Source organism: Myotis myotis, unplaced genomic scaffold (genome assembly GCF_014108235.1).
Source record: "Myotis myotis isolate mMyoMyo1 unplaced genomic scaffold, mMyoMyo1.p scaffold_m19_p_10, whole genome shotgun sequence".
Taxonomy (NCBI): Eukaryota; Metazoa; Chordata; class Mammalia; order Chiroptera; family Vespertilionidae; genus Myotis; species Myotis myotis.
The window spans coordinates 64486771-64513000 of NW_023416314.1; the positions used below are offsets into that span (position 1 = coordinate 64486771).

The following is a 26230-nucleotide window of genomic DNA, read 5'->3' on the forward strand; positions in this document are numbered from 1 at the left end:
AGGGCATTTCAAGTCCTCCTGTGAATAAAAATAGTGGAAGATAGTCAAGCAAGCACTAAACCATCATTGCCAAGATGGTGATGTCCCAGGTGAGAGTCAACTCTATAGATTATCAAAGGACAAAATGATTATGATATAGAGGAGGGGCTTCCCTGAAGTTTAAATAGAAGACAAAATGAGTATTGATGCATACTACAACATGGATGAGCCTTGAAAACATTAAGTGAAAGAAACTAGACACAAAAGGTTACATGTTATATGAAGCTATTTATATGAAATGTCCAGAATAAGCAAATCCACAGAAACAGAAAGTAGATCAATGGTTGCCAGGGGCTGAAGAAGTGGAAAATGATAGGGCATGACTACTAATGGGTATGGGGTTTTCTTTTTTGGGTGATGAAAATGTTCTGCAATTAAGTAGTGGGGATGGTTGCATACTTGTGAATATACTAACAACCACACTAACTTATTCATTTTTTAATGATGAATCTTATCTGAATGATATCTTGATTTTTAAAAAGAAAGAATGAATTATCAAATAGAGTCATAAGCCTATTTGTCAATACAGGCATAAGACATTGGGGAAGGAAGCCTTACATTTATCAACCACCTGCTGTGTCTCAAACATTCAAATATTTTACTTTTTTTTTTAGGCCACACAGCAACCCTGAGAAGTAGGCATGTTTTCTTCATTCCACAGATGAGAAAACTAAGGCTCATAGATATAGTTTATCCAAGGTTACACAACCAGTTAGTGCCACAGTCAGAATTAAGGCAGGTCAGCCTGCCTTCACAGCCCATGTTCTGCCACTATAGCATGATATTTCCCTTTAGCTTCTTGTGGCTGTTCTCCCTCATTCCAACTTGCACAGTGGTGGGCATGTTTGAGTAATACTGTTTGGGTGATTATCAATTGTCACCTCTGCAGATGACACCTGGAGAACTAGCCCTTGCCAGTGGCAACTACACCCCAGTTACCCAGTTCATCCTGCTGGGATTCTCCAAGTATCCAGACCTCCGGGAGCTTCTTTTTGGAGCCTTCCTGCTCATCTATGCCATGACAGTGGTGGGCAACCTGGGGATGATGGCGCTCATCCTCACAGACTCCCGTCTCCATAGCCCCATGTATTTCTTTCTCAGTGTCCTCTCTTTTCTTGATATTTGTTACTCTTCTGTGGTCACACCCAAGCTGTTGGTCAACTTTCTGGCCTCTGATAAGTCCATCTCTTTCAAGGGCTGTGTGGTCCAGCTGACCTTCTTTGTGGTACACGTCACAGCTGAGAGCTTCCTGCTAGCCTCCATGGCCTATGACCGCTTCATGGCCATCTGCCGACCCCTCCATTACAGTTCTGTCATGACCACGGGGACCTGTCTCCAGCTGGTGGCTGCTTCCTATGCATTGGGTGGAGTTAACTCCGCTCTCCAGACTGGGAATGTCTTCGCCCTGCCTTTCTGTGGGCCCAACCAAGTGACACACTACTTCTGTGACATCCCACCTCTTCTCCACCTGGCGTGTGCCGACACAGCCACAGCAAGGGTGGTCCTCTACATCCTCTCTTCTCTTGTTACCCTTGTGCCTGCTGCAGTCATCCTCACCTCCTACAGCTTGGTCTTGGTGGCCATTGGGAGGATGCGCTCAGCAGCTGGGAGGGAGAAGGCCCTTTCCACGTGTGCCTCCCACTTCCTGGCCATTACCATTTTCTATGGCACCGTGGTTTTCACATACGTTCAGCCTCATGGATTCGCTAGTGATACCAGTGGCCAAGTAGTGTCCGCCTTCTACACCATCCTAATACCCATGCTCAACCCTTTCATCTATAGCCTCCGAAACAAGGAGGTGAAGGATGCTCTGCAGAGGAAGCTCCAGGTCGACATCTGTCCCTGCTGAGCCCTGCAAGGTCGTTTGTTGGCATGAGAAAGGCATAACATCTTCCAAATCACGTTCTACATTGACTTAACCAAGAGTAGCCCTGGTTTTGAAGGAGGTGGAAGAAGTGAAGAAGAAACAGCAAATACCATACTCTGTCAAGAGCACTGCAGTTTTTAAAGTATCTTTATATCCATTATCATATTGGATCTTTGTCACCATATTGGGAAGCAGCATTGTTATGATGATTGCATTTTATGAATGAAGGATACTTGACTCAATGAAAATAAATTAATTACCTGAAGTCATACAGTTAGTGAGAGAATAAGTGTTCGACATCAGAATTTCCACAGCAAAACCAAGGAAATTTCAATTACACCACAGCCACAAGTTAAGTCTTTTATTGGGAGCTCATCCTAGCTTTCAAAAAATATCAGACAAGGGCCAGCACAGTCCTTTCTGTTTTGCACTGACTTAGTGAACTGGGGATAGGCTAGGCTACATGTGGCTCCGTTTTTTAATTCCTGTTCCAAAGAGAAAGAAGACTGGGACATAACTGTCCTTATTTTTTTTTTAAATATATTTTATTGATTTTTTACAGAGAGGAAGGGAGAGGGATAGAGAGTTAGAAACATCGATGAGAGAGAAACATCGACCAGCTGCCTCCTGCACACTCCCTACTGGGGATGTGCACGCAACCCAGGTACATGCCCTTGACCGGAATCGAACCTGGGACCTTTCAGTCCGCAGGCCGACGCTCTATCCACTGAGCCAAACCGGTTAGGGCTGTCCTTATTTCTTATTGCTGCTATATACTACTGAGATGTTCCATTTAATAAAACCTCAGGATCAGGTTTTATTCCTTATACATACAGATGTTTTCTAGCCAGATGTATGCACACATCTCATTATTCTCGGGGCGGGGGGGGGGGGGGGGCGCGATTTGGGCAGTTACAGCATTATATAAGACACTGTGATTAGGAAACTGATTCAAAAATATTATATTTGGCATGAACATCTTTAAATATACATGAAATGTGGTGAGTATATGTGATTTAGAGAATTACACAAATGAAGAAGTTGAACTTGACCTAACTTGGGGTTGAACACTGGACTGGAAGCCATGCTCTTACATGAATATGAAGTCCCAATCTGAACTGAGTTAGCTTCACCCTGAGAGTTGTGGATCATTGAAAAGGCTTCTTTCAGATTCAAATTAAATTTTTCTAAATACAGAAAATCCTATTACAAAAACAAGTTTATCACAGAATCATTTTTGAAAACAAAATAAAAATTAGAAACAACCTAACTGTTCAAAGATGAAAAAGGATGAAATGGTTCATCCCCCAGATGGACGATGATGGAACCACTAAAAATTATGCTTGTGCCCTAACCGGTTTGGCTCAGTGGATAGAGCGTTGGCCTGCAGACTGAAGGGTCCCAGGTTTGATTCTGGTCAGGGGCATGTACCTTGGTTGAGGGCACATCCCCAGTGGTGGGGGTGCAGGAGGCAGCTGATTGATGTTTCTCTTTCATCAATGTTTCTAACTCTCTATCCCTCTCCCTTCCTCTCTGTAAAAAAAATCAATAAAAATATTTTTTAAAAAACAAACATCCACTTAAAAAAAATTATGCTTGTGAAGAAGGACTACATGATCACATGGAAAACAGCAGCCAGAACCCCTAGAGTGATTGCAGAAATGTGGGAAAAATGAGTGGCGCCCTAACTGGTTTGGCTCAGTGGATAGAGCATCAGCCTGTGAACTAAAGGGTCCTGGGTTCCATTCCAGCCAAGGGCACATGCCAGGGTTGCAGGCTCGATCCCCAGTAGAGGGCATGCAGGAGGCAGCCAATCAATGATTCTCACCTTTGATATTTCTATCTCTCCCTCTCCCTTCCTCTCTGAAATCAATAAAAATAAAAAAATAAAATATAAGTGGGGGGTAGGGGGGAAGCGGGAAGAACACTCAAAAGTGTAAATAATGGTTGTATTAGAGTGATAGCATCATGGGAAAATGTTTTTCTATTTTTCTCAAAAATTTTCCAAAACTTTTGTGATGTCATGTTTAATTTTGATACTTTATTCTAAAATCAAATAATTAAAGAAATCCTTTCCAGGAAGCTGAGTGTGAGACTTCCTCCATTTCATCTTCTTTCTTTCGGCCAATATTTTCTAAATTCCTCCGGTGTTCCCTATTCCTTTAATGCATAAGCAAAGTTCTTAGAACATGCCCACAAGAGAGGTCAAGACTGGAACATTACAGTGAAGCGACTTGGTAAAAATTAATCTAATTCATTCATCTGTAAAAATATTGATGAAGCACTTAGGTGCAACATATTGTGGTGGGCCCTACCTGGGTGAGTAGGCAGACCATATATGTATCAATCATATATCTTATGCTACAGTGACTAATAAACCTCAGTCAGTTAAATATGAGACTGATCAGGTGACTCTGCAGGGCAACTATATTCATCCATCAGCATGTGGACAATGCCACCATCTGAATCTGTGCCGAGATTTTAATGGTGGGGGTAATGATCAAGAAGGTCAAAGCATTTCTTATTACCAGGCCTGAGGTTGGCTCAAAGCACTTCAACCCTCATGTTATTAACCTGAAACCAGTCTTATGCTTTCCACCGAACTGCAAAGGAGGCTGGAGAACAGAGCCTTCTTTTGCACCTCGAGAAAGGAAAACTAAATGTGATTCAGTGAATACATCACTTTGTCTCTGTCACTGGCCAATTGGGCAGTTGGTTAGACCATCATCTGTAAGGGTTTCTAAAGCATCACTAGAATAAATCAGAAATAAGGCGCTGGTTAACTCATGATTCTACATAACTGAGGTGGATTGTTTCTTTGGGTAGAAGTTTTAAAACTTCTCTCACCTGTGTTGAACTACCTCTATGGAATGTTCATGGTACTTCTACAAGCAGTATAACTAACTTTGAGATGGCTAGTTGACAGTTGCCTGAAGCTACTTTGAATTTAAAAACTAAATAATGCACAACGTAGTAGCATTTGCTAAGAGTGATCTTATCTGAGTTTAAACCCTATAATGTATCACCCAAGAGTTGGTACACACCCAAACACATACACTCCTGAAGGAAGAATAAGAAACCACAAAAAAAGGAAAGCATTTTAAAAACATGAAAGTCAGGGGAAAAATACAAAAGTTAAATGTGCATATGAGATGACTCTGTGGTGTAATTTTAATTAATAGATTATCCACAGCTATTCACCTCAACTTCATGAATCTTTCTATTCTGTATAATGAGGTAATAATGCAAATTGACTGCCATGCCCTCACACAAGATGGCCACCCCCATATGGTCAAAGATAGCCACCCCAATGTGTTCACAAGATGCCTACCACAAGATGACCAGCAGGGGAAGGTTAGTTGTGGGCAACCAGGCCTGCAGGGGAGGGAGGTTGGGGGCGACCGGGCCAGCAGGGAAGGGCAGTTGGAGGCAACCGGGCCAGCAGGGGAGGGCAGCTGGGAGCAATCCGGCCAGCAGGGGAGTGATTAGGCATCGATCAGGCTGGCAGGGGAGTGATTAGGCATCGATCAGGCAGGCAGGCAGGCAGGTGAGCAGTTGGGAGCCAGCAGTCCCAGATTGTGAGAGGGATGTCCGGCTGCTGGTTTAGGCCCGATCCCTAAACCAGAAGTCAGACATCCCCCAAGGGGTCCCAGATTGGAGAGGGTTCAGGCTGGGCTGAGGGACACACACACACACATACACACACGCACCCGCACAAATTTTGTGCACTGGGCCTCTAGTAAAACTATAAAGGACATTCTGAGGAGGAGCATCCTGACCCACTGACGGTTGTATCCTCAATATCTAGATCAGTGCCTGGCACATTGTAGGAGCTCAATAAACATCTGTTCAATACATGAATGAATAGGTATTTACACATTTGTTTTCCTTAGATCAGTGGCATTGTCACCATCTGAGAGCTTTTGAAAAATAGAGACTCTGGGTGTCCACACTAGATCTCCTGAAACTGTGTCTTCATTCTAACAGATCAACTTTTTTTAAAATTGATTTTATAGAGAGAAGGAAGAGGGAGAGAGAGGGGGGGGGGGGGGAGAGAGAGAGAGAGAGAGAGAGAGAGAGAGAGAGAGAGAGAGAGAGAGAGAGAAACATCAATTTGTTGTTCCACTTATTTATGCATTCATTGCTTGATTTTGTTATGGCCCTTACTGATTAAACCTGCAACCTTGGTGTATCCAGATTTGAGCTACCAGGCCAGGGCCACGGTTTTAGTTTTTAAAGTTCAAAGCTTTTTATCACAAAAGTTTTGTCTCTGTTTTGAGTTTCCAAAACATATTTAAACCTCTAAAGCTAGGGATTGACCTTTCTTTGGTATTTGGTCTATGCTGCCATGAACCCACCCAAGGCATGGCTGCCAAGAGGGGCAAGCATCACTGGGTTAAAAATAAATTACCAGAAATAAAATCAGTATATCAAAATAAGATTCCACTATACCTGATTGTAAAGATCCACACATTGACACCCCCATACACTTTACCTCTCAGCCACAAACCTTGGCAACATCTTTATAGCATTTTGTACATATGTTTTAAATCTTGTAGGTTTCTTTTATAATTGAACACAGTTGTCAGACTTGCTTAAATTCAGTAAGCATCAAATTTACTGTTTTTGGCAGAAAAATATCTTCCTTTATCTCAACCGTAAAATCATTAACATCAACCCGTATTTTTTCATTTTCTACTATGCTTTTATGAATAAGGGCAAATATGCAATAAAATGTTCAAGTAACTACGCGAACATTGCCATATTTAGAAGTAACACTCCTACTGCAACACTCCTGGCTGGCAGAAAGCGGTACCAGGAGGTAACTTAAAACGGTTACTTGTCTACTGAAATGAAAGTAAAATTTGGAATAGGAAGGACTTGTATGCATGCATATTAGCATAACCAATGGACACAGACACTGGGGTGGTGGGGGCTTGTCCTGGGGGGTGGGAGTGGCCAGGGAGGGGTCAGTCGGGGAAAAAGGAGACATATGTAATACTTTAAACAATTTTTTAAAAATTAAGAAAATGAAAAAAAAATTTAATGAAAAAAAGACGAATGTCAATTGCAGATGTGTGTCACCATGTGATTTTACGAAAAATCCAAAATCAGAAGTAAAATCCTTGAGAAAGCCTCTCTTAGAGCCGAGATGATCATGACCCAGCTTTGAGCTCGAACAGCCCAATGCTCCCCCTTGACCTCTTCTTCTCTAAAGCCACTAGTCCCTAAAAAAAAAAAAAAAAATGATACATCTCCTTCATGTCAAAAGGCAGCCCTCAGCCTTAACCCAGCCCTTCTCTGGGTCAAGCTCTGTTAGGATATGATGAGGCCACTCCTACGACTTTGTCCTCAAAGAGTCAGCAATTTGGTCAGCAAGATATGAAAATAATGTTGTTCTGACATGTCTTTAAGTCAGTTGACCAACTCACATACCAGCTAGCAATTTTTATTTACATTTTAACTTTGCTATAATGGAGCTTGTCTCGAACCTGTTCTCTTTGCCCCTTCTTACGCTTCACTCACTTCTCCTTTTCTGCACAAATCTACTTCATTTGCCACATACTATGCTCTAGTACGGTGACATAGATATAGGTTCCTCATCTCCTGCAACTGGTGCCCTTAGAGCCTCGCACGGCCTATCAGAGGCAGCACCAGCTCTAAGTCCTTTCAGCCTTCTCTTGCCTTCTTTCTTTTCTACTTGTTCAGAATGCCCTATTTTTTTATTTATTTTTTATTTTTTTAGACAGAGAGGAAGGGGGAGGGGGAAGAAAGAGAAAGAGAGAAACATAATTTGTTGTTTCACCCATTTATGCATTTGCTGGTTGATTATTGCAACAGGATCAAACCTGCAACCCTGGCACATCAGGATGATGTTCTAACCAAGTGAGCCACCTGGCCAAGGCAGGAGTGCTCTATTTGTCAGTGGTTATGTATATTTAGTATCACAAAAGTCTTATGTTAATCAACATCTTTAATTTCTTTCTGAATATAAGAACATGAAAATCAGTGTTCTAATCACAATTTACCAATATTTTAATTCCCCTTCTGCAAATTACACACTGCCTTTTCCAGTTAATGCTTGCTTACTTTTATCAACGTTATTTATCAGTACCTTTTGTTCAGCGTTCCTTCTTGCATCTGACTTTCCATTTGAGATCATTTTCCTCTGCCTTGAGAACATCCTGTAGAATGACCCATTCTGAGTGGCAAACTTTGCTTTTACCTGAAAATGTCTTTAGTTAGCTCTCTTTAAAAAAAAAAAAAAAAAAAAAAAAAAAAAAAAAGTTTTACTAAATGTCAATTCCCATAATAGTTCTTTTGTTCTTAACAGGATAAAAGGTAAGAATTTTTTAAGAACAGTATTCCACTGTTCTCTGTCTTTCATTGTTGATGCTAAGAAGTCACCGGTCTGGGCTGCTTTCCATAAGCTCCATTTCACCTTGATGTTTCTAGTATGAAGCATCTTTAATCTCGCTTGGACTTCATTGGGATTCCTAAATCTGAGGTTTTGTTGCCTTTCACCAAATCTGAAAATTTATCAGCCACTGTCTCTTTGGACATTGCTCTTTCTTTCTGTTGTCTCCTCCAGGAGCTCCAGATAATGTATATTAGACCTTCTCTGTTGCCTTCTATTGTCCACAACTGAACTTCTTTGCTATTTTCCATTCTTCCTTCTGCTCATTCTCTGGACTGTATTCTGGATTTCTTGAGAACTATCTTTTAACTCACTAGTACCCCTTCAACTTCAAATTTGTATTTTTCACTTCTAATTTTTTAAAAAAAGCTTTTATTTTCAAAATCAGCTGGGGTTTTTGTAGGGGTTGTTTTTGTCATCTTATTTTCAAACTTGTTTTAGTTCATGAGCCAAAATATTATTTCATAGTTTGTGTGACAATGCCAAAATCTGAAATATCTAAGGATCAGCTTTTCTGTCTCCCTTTTCCCTCGTGATGCCTTCTTTCTTTGTGCATCTTATAATTTTTGAAGCTTTACAGGGTAACATTTGCTTCTGGAAATAACCTGGTGGCATGACCAACTGAGTACCACTGTAAATTCCCCGGGTAAGATATTCTGGATCACACAGGTAGTATAAATTTGGGAAACCCCTCAGAGGGCCCATCTTGTAGTTATGAATTCTCAGGGAAGATACTGTATCATTTTTCCTTCCATCACCAAGGTTGAGACAAGTATGTTCCTTGCTGCTCCCTTCTACAGTTTCTTGTTCACCTTAATACTGAGGGTATACCAGTTTCACCTCAAGTCACCTGCCAGATTCCTCTTTTTCTGTTTCCTATACCTTGTGAGTCACTAGAGTAAACACTTAAAGTCTGCTGAGTTTGGCAAAAGTTGAGCAAAGGCTAGCTTTAGCCATTGCTTACTTCCTAGGAGTCATTTTCACTTCATTTTGAAAATCTGAATTCCTTACTTTTATGTTTACTCAGCAATGTGTACATAAGTTTCTTAGATAAATACATTTTACCTCCAGGAGCTCTTGTTTCTGCTAAAAGGACTTTTCACAATGCCAAAAACAGAAGCCTGAATGAATTCCAACTACACACACTACACTGCCCCACCCCTGATTCTGGTAACAGAGTGGGTTGTAAAAAGGCCCAGAGTCCAAAGTTTGCAAAAGGCGAAGAGAGGACTAAAGTGAAGACCAGAGCAGACTAAGCGTCTGCCATGTCACCATGGATCTCTCACACTTCTTTTCCTTTTCCTCAGGCACAAATGACTTAAGGTATTCAGACTCTGTCCATTAGCACAAGAGATATCTGGAGAGAGGCAGCAATATAGTAATCCCTTCTATATCCTCAAAGTGGAAGAACCTGTCCTTTTCAACAACAGACTTGAATATGAGAGAAGTATAGCACTTTTTCTGAACTAAAAGGAAACCAAAAGCTAGTTGCCATGTACTTATGATAATACTTACAGCTCCTACTACTAACAGGTATAAAGCTCTTGATTCAATCCATTTGTGGATAGCTGGCCCTGATCACTTCATACAATATAAAAGGAGAAACACATGTCAGGAGGTTGTGGATAAGAAAGGGGTTCTACAGAAAGCAACCTCACAGGGTGATCTGATCATAATTTCCTAACTGGGGAGGTCATGTGAGTAGTCATGCCCATAGACCTAGAACTTTAGTAAAGGATTTATCTGAACAGGATAAAAGGTCCATTGTTCTTGTGTTACCAGGTTAACACACCTTTGAAATCCTGGAGGAATCCTTTTCAGACCCTGGGAGGTACAACCACCCTCTAGGGAGCACATAATGGAATCCCCCACCTTCATTTATTCTTCCTTAGGTTCCCTCAATTCCAAATGCATAAAGAAACTGCAAACTGTCACTCTAGAAGGTATTTTTCTCAGTCTATTGAGATCTTGCTTCCAGATGTATCCTGTTTGCCTCAAATAAATTTTTACAAAAAATTTTCTCAGGTTTGTACATTTTCATGTCAACAATATAATAATGTAGACAGACTAAAATAATTCTTTTCACCAATGCTTTTCCTACCTCACTTCCTCCAGCCTTTCTCTTCACCTATGTCTGCCCCTAAATTCTGGGTGGATCTGCCAAAGAACTAATACTTTAAGGGAGACAGCCAACAGGAAAGTTAAGAGGTCATAAGGTTACATGAAAAAGAAATTAGTTCCTACACCATCTTTTCTTACTTTTTTGTACTTTATTTTTTTTTTTAATATATTTTATTGATTTTTTACAGAGAGGAAAGGAGAGAGATAGAGAGTCAGAAACATCGATGAAAGAGAGCCATCGATCAGTCGCCTCCTGCACATCCCCCGGGGATGTGCCCGCAACCCAGGTACATGCCCTTGACCGGAATCGAACCTGGGACCTTTCAGTCCGCAGGCCGACGCTCTATCCACCAAGCCAAACCGGTTTCGGCTGTACTTTATTTCTTGAGGTAGGTTGTCCCTTGGGAGTGACTTTAAGTTCCCAACAACTTCATTGGCTCCCTAGGTGAGGTACCCTTTGTAGCCAGAAGTGACACTTTAGTCCAAGTCAGCAACTCCAGGGGAGTCTCTATGTCACAGAGGGCCTCATATCAAAGACTAGCTTCACCTCTTAGCAGCCTGGGCATTACCTACATGATAATAGTTTGCAAGATAAGAAGTTTCTCCAACCCACAAGATACACATCAGCCTATCACTATTATCTCAAATTCTACAGTAAGCAATTCATTCCTGTGAGACAGACATTCTTCCTTCTAGAATTTTCCCTTACTTGGTCATCACCGCACACCACTACCAATGGAGTTGGAGCCAGTTATGCTGGATTCCGTTAGAGGCTGGAACCTTAAGCAAGTCATCAGATCAGTGTCTCAAGTTGCAACTAACCACACACATTAGAATAAACCAGGTGACTTACAAGATTTTAGAATCCTGCCCTAGCCGGTTTGGCTCAGCGGATACAGCATCAGCTTGTGGACCGAAGGGTCCCAGGTTTGATTCCAGTCAAGGGCATGTACCTCGGTTGCAGGATCCTCCCTGGCCCAGGCCCTGAGTGCAGGAGGTAATCAATTGATGTGTTTTTCTCACATTGATGTTTCTGTCTTTCCCTCAGTGATGATTTCTTAAAAAAAAATTTTTTTTAAATCCTGAGTCCCATCAATTGAGTCAAATTTTTGGAAATAGAACATGGGAAACCTGGTAATTCTTGGGTACTTCGCAAATCTATCAGGCTGTAACTAGTATGTCTATAACTATGCCAATACCAAGATGAACCTTTATTACCCTATACTTCAGATATAAAAATGGACAAAATGAGAAAGACTGCTCCTTGTTCTTCCTGGGTGAAATGTTTCCAGTTTGTAACAAAGTGCATTAGTTCAGCAAGAAAGAACAAGTAGACAAGGTCATAGTTTTAGGCTGTCAGAAAGTACGTCACAGCAAAACTCATTACAGTTGGTTGTTTTACACACATGTTCACCATAAAAGCCTCATTTGGGCAGAAGAGTGGTTGAGCATAACCTATAACCTCTTCCAGAAAAACTGAGCATCTTCTATATGCTAGGCATTGTTGTGGATGTTTCAGTCTCGAAAATCTAACATCCACAACAATGCCTAGCATATAGAAGATGCTCAGTAAATATCTGTTGAATAAAACAAATGAACCAACCCAGGGAGAGGAGAGAAGAGTAAGCTTTGTATATAGCTCAATGCCAGTAATAAAAAATATGATAAAGTCCACTCTACTCACCAGCAACTAGGTATTTATATAGGTTAAAACAAACAAACAAAAAACCACTATCTTAGGTATGGCTACCAAACCTCTTTGGAAAGCAAACTCTTAATAGCTTTTTGGTTCTGTACTTCATCCTTCTAACCTAAAACTAAACTATCAAACTTTAAATGGTATCAGTTATAATGCTTACATTTCCTAGCCCAAGAAAGTTTTCATACCCAAGAACTATTCAACAAAATTGAGACATGACCATCATCAGAAGCAACTATATATTTTTTTTAATCTAAAGATTGGGCATACAGAAACATTTTACATAAATTCTCATCTTCTTATTATAAAACAGGAAATATGGGTCCCAGAAAAAAATGTCTTTCCACAGGTCTTAATCCCTGATCACTGCAGTAAAGACAATCCCTGGTAATCCAACAAATATTTGCTACCCACCCACATATTTGGTAGGACACAAAGGAAGCCATAGGCCTGTCCCTTATCTTCTTACTAAAGGGTTGCAGATAGCCAGTGAAGCAACAGGATAGCCCAGTTTTTATTTCTAAACATAAGCCTTTTAATCCTATATTTTCATAATTACTAGAAGGTTAGTGGAGTTTGTAGCTTCTAATCTTCTACTCATAAATGTTACGTTTGAGAGGGCTTTGTATTGCAATGGGCTTTATTAAACGTTGGTTTTGTCAACGTTACAAAAAAAATCCGTGACTAAGGAAGTCATTAACTCTTTATACTTCATTTTATCTCTAAGTCAGCAATAAGCTTTCCAGGCTCTACTTAGTCACATTTAATTTTTAAGAATCTTCAGAGAGAAAATGTTTCATATACAATTAAGAAGAATGTTGCTTGATAAAGTTGAGATTGAGCTCAAAATAAATCCATCCTGGTACAACCCCCTTCTTGGTGCTCTGGAGAGAAAAAGAACACACACCAATACATAAAAAGTAATCTAGCCCTAACCAGGGTGGCTCAGTGGATAGAGCGTCGGCCTGCAGACACAAGGGTCCCAGGTTCAATTCTGGTCAAGGGCATGTACCTTGGTTGCGGGCAAATACCCAGTGGGGAGTATGCAGGAGGCAGCTGATCGATGTTTCTCTCTAATCGATGTTTCTAACTCTCTATCCCTCTCCCTTCCTCTCTGTAAAAAATCAATAAAATATATTTTTTTTTTAAAAAAAATAACCTAGATGAAAAGGAGCTTGAAGTGAAGAAATGACACAGACTCCCCCAATACACACTTTAAAAACTTTATTTATATAAAAAACTCATTTGTTTTTAAAAGCATTAACAAGAAAAAGGAAAACAGAAAAGGTATGGAGCAGAAGACATGCCCCTTAGTAGTGTTTGGTGGGAAGGTGCAATTTTTGGTTCATTGGAATTGAATTTTTAGTGTTTCTATAAACGGGTGGGGGGGAGACAGTTAAAGGTCCCCAAAAGCCCATGGCTGTTCTATGACCCACACCCCACCAATAAAAAGAGCACCAGCAAAAGAGCAGAGAGGACAAGAAAAACCAAGAGTGGGCCAGGTCAAAGAATGGGGGCAGTTTCCCCTGTGCAGTATGTTCTTAGGGTCAAAGAAGGAAAAGGCTCCTTTTGCCAGAAAAGGAGTGGGGGGGAAAAATGGGAAGACAGAAAAGGGGAAATGGGGGTTTTAATGCATAGAGGAAGGAGAAGAGGCCAATGGGCTGTGCACTTTTCTCCTACCCCATAGCCTCCATATATAAGGGAAGGGGAGAGAGGAGAAGGATGAAGTTTTCCAGTTTGCACTGAACAGAGCTTTTAGATTAAGGGAAGGAGTCAAAGGCAAGTAAGGAAAAGGATTAAAAAAAAAAATCAACCAGCATAGCAGCTGATTCCTCTAGCCCAAACAGCTAATATACACTAAAATGAAAGGAGGAGTTATCTAGAGGTGGAGGGCAGGCATGAATTCCCTGCAACCCCTTCAGAGATGATGGTATACTCTGGACAACTAAGGAATAAGAGTCATACCACTCACCTCTCCCACAAACCTCATTTTGTTATCATTACAAAAGGATTTTTGCCAAATCCCAATTATATACTGTTGAGCAAAAAGCTTGCTATGGCTGAAATTAGAGGCTACACGAATTCCCACTGGAGAATCTGAGTCTCTAGGTCACCTCTCCTCTTCTTTCTATTTAGGGCCAATAGTGGATAAGAATCAACAAAATGTAATTTGCAAAATCATGAGAAAAGAAATTGCAGAGGCAAAGAAAGGCACATGGAAGGGAAGGAGGAGGTGCATCCCAGGCCAAAGGCACAAAGAAGAGGCAAAGCCAGGGTCGACCCCCACCTTTTAGGGTAAAGGGGGCAGAAGTATGTACATCGAGTCCTTTAGTCAACTAACCAATCCAGGGAGTAGGCAGGAAGGACAGGGCTATATGGGTGGGAAAAGGAGAATAGGGCAGGGGGAAGCCAGCTTTGAAGCTTCCTGCCAGTTTCAGACTGATTCATGTACATTCCTACTAGCTGCTCCTAGAGGTTCCTTCTCCTCCCCAGAAGACACCTTTCTGCTCCTTCTCACCCAAAGTCTTCCTGGACACATTCTCCTCTTTCTACAGCCTCTTGCAAATGGCAAAGCCAAATTAGCAGATATTATGATAAGATGCGAGAGGAGAGTTAGGATGGCCTCGATAAGGGGCAGTGGCAGCACCCCAGGTTGTCACGAGGCTTGGAGAAGAGATGGCGTCTGTAAGTCGTTGATGGTCCCTGCACTGGAGATGAGGAGAGCCAGGTTTCTTAATCTCAGTTCTAGGAGACCTTCACTTACTCAAGGGCCCTTGCCAGGTGGTATGTGCCAATGTTGCCAGCCTTCTTTGCTTCAAAAATAGCCATTAGAAATAAGGAAGAGCTCACACTTCCCATCAAAAAAACAAAAGCAAAACAAAAAGTCCCTTCCCCACCAGGAAAAAAAATCTCTATTAAGAATCATCAGTTTATCAGACTGCTGTATAATGCATATATAGCATGTGACTTCCAATTCTTCCCACGGCTTCCAATGAAGACTCCCACACTCTCTCTCTCTCTCTCCCTCCGCAGAGGCCAAGAGTTCCAGAGAGAGCTGGCAGAAAGAGCTAATCTGCAGCAGTTTCTCAAGATATGCATACAACTGAGTCAGGGTTCTTGGGAGCAACTGGAGAGGATCTGGGGTGGGAGGAGGAACGATTAAGCTTCATTGGAAGAAGGAGTCGATGGAAAGAAGGCAGCCACTTAGGGCTATTAGGGCAGGCAGCCTGGCGATTGGCACAATAGTCCAGCGAAGAAAGGGGAAAATTATCAGTCCACCAAAAAATAAAAGTACATATATTATACGCCCAGATGTAGCGGAGATCGTGATGCTAAATCTTCTGCTGTAAGAAAAAAAGAGAAAGAGATGTTAATAGGGTTGTGAGTAAGGAGAACCAAAAGTCAGTTGAACAAATCTGGAAGGAGGAAAGTAGCACATAATGGAGAATCAGATCACCAACGGCCTGCCCCAGCCTCTTAGGTAACAATCACAGAAAAACACCCCAAGCACCACGTGGCTGAGACTAGTGTCTCTGGCCTGATCAGATCAGCATGATTGGCAAACCGCTGGCACACAGAGCCTCCTTCCTCAGCGATGATCTTGGGGGTAGCTAGAGAACATACCATGGGGGGCAAAGACACTTGGTCCCCCTCCTCATCCAAAACCAACACATCCAATTCTTCCTCCAGAGATTCCTGTCCCTCGTCCTGCTGTGAACACATGCAATTTGTTAGTATGGGAATAAGGAAATAGGAACTGCGTGAGTATGTGCTAGATCTAGGGATAATGCCCAAATCTGTAAACTCAAGCAAAACAGGATTAATAGTAAGAGAAGGGCAAGATTTCAAGAAAACACAGGTAGGAAAAGGAAGAGAGTAATGTGTATGAATAGACCAGTTAGTGTTAGTCATGTCAGTAACACATTTATAGTCTTCCTGCCCCCATCTCGATCGAACATCACAGCATAAAGGCTCAAGAAATCCCAACAGGAGTCAAAACTTCCTACTTTTCCCAAAAGCCCCTACCAGAAGAGGATGCAGTCTTTCACTAGGTATTTTTCTCTATTTCACAAACACGCAGGCTTCGAAACAGAATCCGCTGCAGAAGGACAACAGTACATAGAAAATTTACCATCAGGGGTGTTCCCTTCAATGGCTCCATTTCGCCTAGATCCCCGGATCGATCCAGTGTTCTGTTGTGGTCCCCTCTCTCATTCATTGTGGAATAGTTGTTATCTAAAGAAAGAAGCACACAGAAACATGATATCCCTCTCTAGTGTATACTATATATTAAGCAGATTAAGTGTGAATTAGATGCCTGTTAGGAACTGAACTTTGCCAAATGCTCCAGAAAGGCATTAAGGTCTGGTGGCCCCTGACCTAAAGAGAACTTGAATCTAATTGGGAAGACAATATATATGAAACACAGGGTAGGTAAAAGTAGGTTTAGTTGTTGGTATGGAAAATAATGCAATAATAAATAAATAATAATACAAGAATAAATTCTGTGTTTCATGTACTCACAACTGTAAACCTACTTTTACCCCATCCTGTGGGTTAATAAAGCTAAACAGGCAGATAGGTCTGTCTATAAGGAACGAGAATGAGGTGTGCTGCCACAGTTAGTAAGGGCCTAACAAAGCAGACAGGACTTCAGTTAAGTTTTGGAGGATGAGAGAATTTAGAAAGGCAAGTGGGAAAAATGGGAAGGACATTCCAGTAAGAGGTATTACATGAGCAAAATCAAGGAAGTATAGAGTGAAGAAATAGAAGAGCAAGTTAGACCAGGTGGGCTGAAACAGAGCACATGGAGAGATGGAGCCAGCATCAGACTATGAAAGGCCATGAGTAACAGTTTAGGTTCTGCAGGAATGGGGGATGCATACAATGATTTTTTTTTTTTTTTTTTAACTTTGAGCAAGTGGGAATGTGGAAGTGGATGAATCAAGTTTCATTAAATTTCCAAATGGCAATGTCCAGCCAATGCTCTTCCAGAATGGTAATGGTGAGGGTGCTAGAAAACACTGCAGAGTCAGACAGTTCTCCTCATCACAACAAAATATTACTCCATATCCATAGGCAGGAATTAATCACCTACCTAATGATCTTGAGTTTGACCCCATATTGCTCATCTGAATTTCTTCCCGATCAGGTTTCTTATCTGTATGAAGACAGAAAGTTATCCAACTAAAAAACCGAACTTTTCAAAATCGAAACTCATCATAAAAATTGCTCTCTGGTTGTCTTTTATCCCTCTTATCAAATTTTTACTGAGTACTCACTATGTGCCAGGCACTAAACAAAGCCCTCGTGGGACTTAAAGCAATCCCTTCCCAACAGACTCCTAATATAAAGACCCCTTCACTCTAAACCAGCAATTTTTAAATTACTTGGTCTCAAGACCCCTTTACAGTCTTTAAAAATTATGAGGATCCATGCCCAGCTGGTGTGGCTCAGTGTTTAAGCGTCGACCTATGGACCAGGAGGTCATGGTTCCATTATCAGTCAGGTCACATGCCCAGGTTGCAGGCTCAATCTCCTGTGGGGGGCGTGCAAGAGGCAGCCAATCAATGATGTCTCTCTCTCATCGATGTTTCTTTCTATATATAGTTCTCCCTTCCTCTCTCTCTAAAAATAATCAATAAAAAAAAAATAAAAATAAAGAATATAAGGATTTTAACAAATAAATAAAAATAAAATAAGAATATAAGGGTTACAGCCCTAAGCGGTTTGGCTCAGTGGATAGAGCGTCAGCCTGCGGACTCAAGGGTTCCAGGTTCGATTCCGGTCAAGGGCATGTGCCTTGGTTGCGGGAACATCCCCAGTAGAGGGTGTGCAGGAGGCAGCTGATCGATGTTTCTCTCTCATCGATGTTTCTAACTCTCTTTCCCTCTCCCTTCCTCTCTGTGAAAAATCAATAAAATATATTAATATATATATATATATATATATATATATATATATATATATATGGGTTACAACATACACTTAAGTGAAAAATTTGCTCATAGGACAAAAGGGTTTAAAAAATATAACCCAAAATAGCAGTCAGTATCCCTAGGCAATAGAAATAAATGATTTTGTTGTTGTTTTTCTGGTTGCCTATTATTTTCTAATTTTACAACAGTAAACATGTATTACTTGATATTATATGGAAATATCAAGGAAAAAATAATCATTTTTAATATATATATATATATCAAACCATGTTGTACACCTTACATTTATACAATGTTGTATGTCAATTACAACTCAGAGAAACAGACTAGGGTTCATTTTCCAGTCATTTTAATTTTAAGTCCACTTGCAAAGACAGGGGTCACACCTGGACTAACTGCCTGTTTTGTTTTATTTTCTAATGATCAAACCTACCAGCCTATGCATTATAATACTTCTCTACCAAAGACTAGCTCACTCAAAAAGAAATATATATCCTATTTCTTAGATAATAAGCCCACTAAAGAATAGCAGAGGCCCTAGCCGGTTTGGCTCAGTGGATACAGCATCGGCCTGTGGATTGAAGGGTCCCAGGTTCAATTCTGGCCAAGGACACATACCCAGGTTGCGGGCTTGATCCCCAGTTGGGGGCATGCAGGAGGCAGCCAATCAGTAATTCTCTCTCATCATTGATGTTTCTCTCTCTTTATCCCTCTACCTTTCTCTCTGAAATCAATGAAAATACTTTAAAAAAAATAGCAGAGGAGGAATAAAAGCTGAGGGTATGCCTCTGGATACTGCACCTGATTTCTGATTCCGGTCAATAAGAGGAAGAGTGCTATCATCATATGAATGACTGCTCTGGCTTCGAGATGCATTGTTTAGGTTCACCTGGAGGCAAACATAAAATGCAATAATGTCAGAGTATTGAATTTACCCACATCTTATTCCCTAATGGGCACAGACCTTTAGGTTCCTGTTCCCAAATACAACTCCTACAAGAAGTAAATAAGGGTTATGTAAATACCTACATAGTGAAACAAAATAGGATATTATGGCTTCTATCTGTGTTCCTGAACAGAAGATTACAAAGATACCAAACACTCATACTATCAGAAGACTTAGACTGAGAAAATGGTAAACTCCATCAAAGGGCTGCTGCAGATTTGGGGAAAGTAAAAAAGGCTCCATCCTTCATTGCCACTAGTATATACAGTGCTCTGTGACACAGAGGAAAACCAGAGCTATTTTGGCAGCAAATGAACTGTTGGCACCATTCACATAGGGGGAGGAGCAAACCAAATGATTTCTTTACCACCAGTGTCTAGGGTCAAAAGTACACTTAATGTGAAAGAAAAGAAACCAAACAGAACATTACCTGACATCGAGAAAAAAAGGTAAATGTCTCAGACCCTAAGAGTTACCCTACCTGAAAATCTGATTTCTTCCATCCTTCTTTTTCCAGTGGCTTCCGCAGTTCCTTATATCCCCAGATTGTCTGTAATACAAGTGCTGCTGCTCGAACTTCCTTTTCTGAGCGGTTCCTTTTGAGGAAAATAACACCACATGGAATTTGGATGTAAGACCAAGGAAGAAGCTAAGACCCTGTTCTCACTAACATAATGTAACCTATGAACATAAATGCCAAAATGGGTAAGATCAAGTCCTGTATTCTGTCCCAAAGAGAGACATACTAAGATATTTAATGGAAAAGTCTGTTATTAATTTATGAATCAAGATGGAGAACAGGGTAATTAATACCACTTCACATTTTACAGTAATTAATGGAAAATAACCGTAGAAGCAAAAAAAGAAACACTCCTTCCTAACAACTCTCCTCTAACTTAAACTCTTCCAGTTGTAATTTTAGGTGTTGAGCTCACCCTGATTTGTTGATCAAGACCAGCTTCTCAATACCCTGTGTCTCTCGAAGCTTTTTGGCAGCCTCCAAGTTCTCAGCAATAACCTCGTTGATGGTGTTCAAAATAGAGACCACAGTATCCTCAGAGAAATTCTGGGAAGAGCTCTGCTGCCCACCCGGCAGGTTCTTTACCAAGTTGGGAAGAGCATGTTTACCTGTAGCAGTGAGACAAAGGAAAGTGTGTTTGAAGAATGAGCTGAGTCAGGTATGAGGAGCCTAACACTGCTCTTATTTGCAATGATCATATAAAGTATAGGTACTATCCCTATGAATCCATGTCATTCTCCTATAGGATTACCATATCAAAGAGCAAAGGACCTGGAATAGCCATGAATTTATTTCCCTTACTATTTTACTCTTTCCTTTTTCAGACACATTGAAATAATGTGAATACTTATATCAAAAATGCTACACAGGCCTAACCAGTTTGGCTCAGTGGATAGAGCGTCGGCCTGCAGACTGAAGGGTCCCAGGTTCGATTCCAGTCAAGGGCATGTACCTTGGTTGCAGGCACATCCCCAGTAGGGGGTGTGCAGGAGGCAGCTGATCGATGTTTCTCTATCATCGATGCTTCTAACTCTCTATCCCTCTCCCTTCCTCTCTGTAAAAAACTAATAAAATATATTTTTAAAAAAAAACAAAAACATGTGTTAATCAACTGTTTATGTTATTGCTAAGGCATCCAGTCAAAAATAAGTTATTAGTAGTTAAGTTTTTGGGGAGTCAAAAGATATATGTGGTTTTGACTGTGTGGGGCTGAGCACCTCGCACTGTTCAAGGCAATTGCATAACCCTCTGCTACCCTTGCATTCACAAACTATGGAGGGCTAGGATCCTTTCTCTAATCATTTCAATAAATTACTTAGCACCTGATGGATTAAAGCACTGTATTACATGCTGAGGGAATGGTTAACATCCTACACCTTACCAATTAATTCTTTGTTGCGAGCATCCACGGCCAGATTTCTCAGAGCTCCAGATGCGGCTTTCACTACCCGCTCGTGTTCATTGGTCAGGAGGTCAGCGATAGCAGAAAGAGCCTTCTCTTGACGCAGAGCAGAGCGGATGTATCGACCATACTACAAGTAGCACATGGAGGTGGAACAGATTACAAAAGGATGCAAACTAGTTAGCTAAGTGCTCCCACCTCCAAATCCATTTTCTAAAAGGTACTCACCGTCCAGCGCCCAGCACACAAGTTCTGGATAGCTCCAGCTGAGGCTTCTAGGATTGCAGGAGTCTTGCTCTCCTTGAGGAGTGAGATGTATATCCGAACCACCTCTGGCTGAAATAAAAGCTCATAGCCTACACAGGAAAGGACAAGAAAGTGGTAATTAGTACCTACAAACCAGGCTATGGCTGGTTGAAGTCCAGCCTTTATTCTGTACTGATGGATTTATGCTCCTATACCAGTGGTCGGCAACTGCGGCTCGCGAGCCACATGCAGCTCTTTGGCCCCTTGAGTGTGGCTCTTCCACAAAATACCACGTGCGGGCGCACATGTACAGTGCGATTAAAACTTCGTGGCCCATGCGCAGAAGTCGGTATTTTGTGGAAGAGCCACACTCAAGGGGCCAAAGAGCCGCATGTGGCTCGCGAGCCACAGTTTGCCGGCCACTGTCCTATACCATTAGACTCCCTCACTCACCTACCCACCCAACAGCAAACTCAGGGGCTTGATTCCACATCTCCTTAAGAATAATCAGTCCATGGTAAGAGCAGAACAGATATCAACTCATCATTTGCAACGTGTCTCTCCTCCTTCCTTGCCTCTTCTCTTCCACAGTTTAGTTTGGCCTTGCCTGGCAGCCAGGCATGGGTAACTAGGGGATTCATTTGCTCATTGATAGCACTCAGGGTTAAAAATTCGTCTCAAACGAATTATTTCTAACTTGACCAAGTCATTCTTCCTACCTTTACTGTGACTAAGTAAAAGGGCCTATCTTTGATTTAATGACATCTAAAAATTTTATATCCATGGAGAGATGGGAATTTTGGATTCACTGGATGGATGAATATAAAGATCCAAACTATGATAAAGAAGCTTCTTTTTTTGTTTTATTGATTAAGTTATTACATATGTGTCCTTATCCCTGCATTACCTCCCATCCCCGAGGCTTCTTATAATAAGTACATGTTTAAGTCCCAAGAACTACTGTGGCTACTAAGGGTACCCAAATTTCTAATCATCCAAATCTTACCTTCCCTCAATAATGTGAATAGTTGCCATAACAAGCAGTGCTTTCCAAGTTACTGCTATACTATAGTTTCCCAATACTTTCATCATCACTTCAAATCCATAAATCAGAAAAGATAGAATAGTAAACATATTGTATAGCTAGTGTTCGACTACCGAATAGTTATCTGTGGACTATGTTTAGGAGACTCTTGGAAATTGAAAAGAAAAAATAACTTACCTCGAGCGGGACTCGTTCTTTTAGGGAAATCCACTGTGTCATTTGCTGGATCTTCTGTGGGTTTTTTCCCTTTGGAAATTAAAAAAGGTGGGGAGGGATAAAAAGTTTAAGAAAGGAAAGAGTCCACCTGGTGCATTTTTTTATTCTTTAGTCAAAATCTTTGAATCAGAGATGCATCGAGTGGAGGTGGGTGGGGGGAAATATCCAGGCCCCCAGCTTGTCCCAGCAGGGGGCTGTGCAGAAACAAGGACAGGAAACAAGCAGCAGAGCGGTAAGATAAGGATAACCACAATTGTTGCTATTGTCCTGAGTTCTAGTAACTGGGACTGCTGCCCAGAAATAGCATGCCAGGGCCATTAGCTCAGAGGAGCCAAACTTGTTTCAGTGGTCTTCCTCAACTGAATTTTCCTCCATGCATCCACAGGGAAGAGTTAGGCAAGGAAATACTAGGGAAGCTAAAACCAAAACATGCACATTAGAAGTAGATAAGCACCTTAAAAGATTCCACTCACCTCTGGAGAACCACTCATCTTCCAGTGCATCACCCAAGGTGGAAAGCAGAGGGGAGAAATGAAGGAGGAAAAATGCAGGAGAGAGATGTCAACAGAATCATGAGCAAATAAGCAGGAAAGCAGAGGAAAAGAAAAACGGGGAAACACAAAGGAGGAATGGAGAGAAGGCCCCAGATTAGCTGAGTTCTCCTCCTTCACTGCTCCAATCACTGATACCACCACTACCACCACCACCAACACCAACACCAACACCACCATCATCACCACCACCACCACCACCACCACCACGACCACCTTCTTGAATAAAGCACACAATACAGGGGAAGCAGCAGCATAGCACAAGGACATACTTGACTGGACAAATCCTATATTACTCAGCAAGCATTTTGTAACTAAAGTTAAAAGCGTTCCTTCCTTTCCCAGTCCTACATTATAGAGTAAGAAGGAAGGAGCTAAGACTCACCTTTGCCCTTCTTGGCCCCAAAGCAACTGGCAGCATGTGGCCCAGTATTGTTGGCAACACTGGGAGGTGCCTCTTGGTAACGTTCTGCCTGTGGAATCTCCCGATGAACTTGATAGGACAAATTCCGAAGAAGGCAAACGCAGTTCTCCACAAGCTTGGGAACATAAGAGAAAAGGCTCCATGAGAAAAGAGAATGCCTATAGTGACTTCCCATAATTCAGATATTACAATACTGATCCAAAAAGCATAGTCCAATCCATCATCTCTAACAGCCTCTAAGTACCCTAAGCTTCTCAAAATCCTTGTACCCCCAGGCTAATGGAATGACACATTTGGTGAATGGCACAAAACTTAGGGTCTTTTTCCTTAAGCTTTTTACTTTTTCCTACTTAGTAAAATGTACAACCCTGGAAGTATGGCCAAAGAGCTTTAAGGTATAGAGATGAAGAAAATTCTAAAAAATACTTTTCTCCTAAAGTGAATACCCATTTTAGGGAGTAGGGGCTGGTTTAGGTATCTAATATTATTCGAAAGCCTGGAATAACAGGTATGCATTTCAGGTACCTCATGGTTGTTTTAAGTGGAATTCACTCAGCCATTAACTTACCTTGCTGTCTGAATCCTTCTGTCCAATCTCAGCCTGAACAATGAAAATGAGGGCATCCACTAAACCATCACATTCCCGAAGTTTCCGGCGAGCTTCACTCCTCTCTGAGCTGACATTCCTAGGGGGAAATGGAGAGGCGGCAAGATGACTCAAATCCAGAAATCCTCCCCTTAAGATCCTTCAACATCTACAAGTCTCCTCACTACCTTTCTTATAACAAATAGTGAATACCCATAATAAAGCAAGGCACTGCAACTGAAATTAAGTAACATACTCTGCTTTCAGGACATTTTGAACCAGGCCAGGTGCAGGGGGCAGGGAGGGTGTCAATAAAGTATACCAACCACAATAATTTAAGATGGAATAGATGCTTCTTGTATAGAAGTACAAACGAAGAATGGGGCAGAGCACACAGGAGTATATCCCAGAAAGAAAGAACATATTGTATCAATTATAGAATGTAAGAAGAAATCAGGAAAACCTTCAAAAAATAAAGGCACTTGAGTTTAGCCTCAAATGATAAATAAGGAGAGAAGGGCACTACAAACAGAAAAAAACAGATCTTCCTCACCCCACCCCCCACCCTTCTAGGACTCTGTATTCTTTTTGTTGCATTGATCACAGCCTGACCTGAAATACAGATAATTGAAAGCATGGGCACAAACCCAGGACTAGACAAGTGCCTAACATGTGGTAAGTACTGAACAAATGTTTCCAACTTAAATGAACAGTCAAAGAGGCACAGAAGCGAGGAGGATATGTGGAAACAGCAAGTAACCAACATCATGGGTGTATGCGGTACACAAGGAAGTAGCAACAAAGGTAGAAAGACAGGTTGGAGTCATAGCCTGCAATATAGACAGAATGGAGGCTGAATGACAGGCTAAAGAATTTGAACTTTCTTTTTAAAGAAATTTAAATTAGTCCTCAAAAATTCAATCTTCATTCTCTCAAAGCCCTTGTGTTACCTAAGGCAGCCAGCTGTGTTGGTAAGCACTGACTCCCACTCAATATGGCGTGGCTTACAATCTTCGTTAGGTTCCCGCTCCCAGCCAGAATGCGGAATGATCACTTCGTCTGTCAAGGCATGCAGGGCATGGTCCACAATCTCCATTTTGATTGAGTCATGGGATGAGAGATTCCACAGGGTTCCTGGCAGAGACAACTTGTCAGACAGCTCTTCAGCACCCAAAGTATGCTTGAAGCATGCCAAAGAGAATCCCCTATTCCATCATTTCGCAGTCTTCCCCAGTGACTAAATACCTTGTAATGAATGAGAGTCAAGCTTCTGTTTGTGACCCACAGTAAGAAATGTATTTTACATTATGGCTCAATACAAACACACATATCATAAAACAGTTTAATAAAACAATTCTTACTATAAGCAATGCTTTCTAAGGTAACTACACCAGAGTTTCTCAAATGCTGGATTTGGGGGCCAGATAATTCTTTGTTGTGTGGAGCTGCCTGTCCATTGTTAGATACTCAGCAGTATCTCTGGTCATTACTCGTTAGCACTCTCAACCCCCATCCCACTACCAGTTATGACAATCAAAACTGTCTTCAGACATTGCAAATGTCCTCTGAGGTGCAAGATTGCCCCCAATTGAAAACCAATCATTATTGCAATTTCCTTCCTTCCTTTCTCTTGGAATGCTGCCTGTGATCTACAAATTGTGTTCAATAGACACTAACAAATCACAACCCACAATCTGAAAAATCACTCTTCTAAAGAAAGGACCACAAGCTCAAATGTCTACACATGCCAGAAAGGTGAGTCAGGATAAGCAGATATTTAAAAGAAATTGTTAAGAACATGAACAAATGGCAATGATACTCAGCTTCAATGTTTATGCAACAACTCATGGCAGTTGGTCAGAACAACAGAATGTGTTGGGAATTATTGCAAACTAGAGAGCACAGACCTTAATCAGCACAGACCAACTACTGTCAGGTAGCAAAATAGATCCAATGATACCAGTTCTTGCATATTGTTAACAGAGCCAAGAATCTGGGAATTTTAAGTAAAATCTTCTGAATTTTAAACATTAGCAACAAATTCTTTAAAATTTTTAAAACCCTGCATGACCCAAACAAACCTGTGAGATGAATTTGACCCTAAGGCCACCAGTTAACAACCTTTAATCAAAAGTAAAAAAGACTGGAAATCCTTCTAGCACTCGACATCTCCAGTGGTAACAGTGACCCTAACCTAGCAGTTTCCCTTAG

General features: G+C 41.2%; 2 protein-coding genes across 11 annotated transcripts in view; one reads left to right on the plus strand and one right to left on the minus strand.

Moving 5' to 3' along the window:
- The first annotated feature begins 892 nt into the window (after positions 1-892).
- Positions 893-2032, plus strand: LOC118664999 (olfactory receptor 1009-like). The gene has a single exon (XM_036325797.1). The coding sequence runs from the start codon at positions 929-931 to the stop codon at positions 1886-1888; it is 960 nt and encodes a 319-aa protein (XP_036181690.1). The 5' UTR covers positions 893-928; the 3' UTR covers positions 1889-2032.
- Positions 2033-13351: 11319 nt separating this feature from the next.
- Positions 13352-26230, minus strand: part of CTNND1 (catenin delta 1) — a 46945-nt gene continuing 34066 nt past the window's right edge. For 4 of the 10 annotated variants that reach the window (XM_036325800.1, XM_036325798.1, XM_036325801.1 and 1 more), the window contains 13 exons: positions 24970-25153; positions 24002-24119; positions 23395-23548; positions 22932-22949; positions 22420-22488; positions 21180-21307; positions 20931-21081; positions 19965-20157; positions 19511-19625; positions 18885-18972; positions 17243-17305; positions 16277-16380; positions 15497-15855 (listed from right to left, as the gene is read on the minus strand). In XM_036325800.1, the coding sequence (XP_036181693.1) occupies positions 15622-15855; positions 16277-16380; positions 17243-17305; positions 18885-18972; positions 19511-19625; positions 19965-20157; positions 20931-21081; positions 21180-21307; positions 22420-22488; positions 22932-22949; positions 23395-23548; positions 24002-24119; positions 24970-25153 (1619 nt within the window). In that variant the 3' untranslated portion in view covers positions 15497-15621. The other 6 variants (XM_036325805.1, XM_036325803.1, XM_036325806.1 and 3 more) reach the window with 3 other exon arrangements.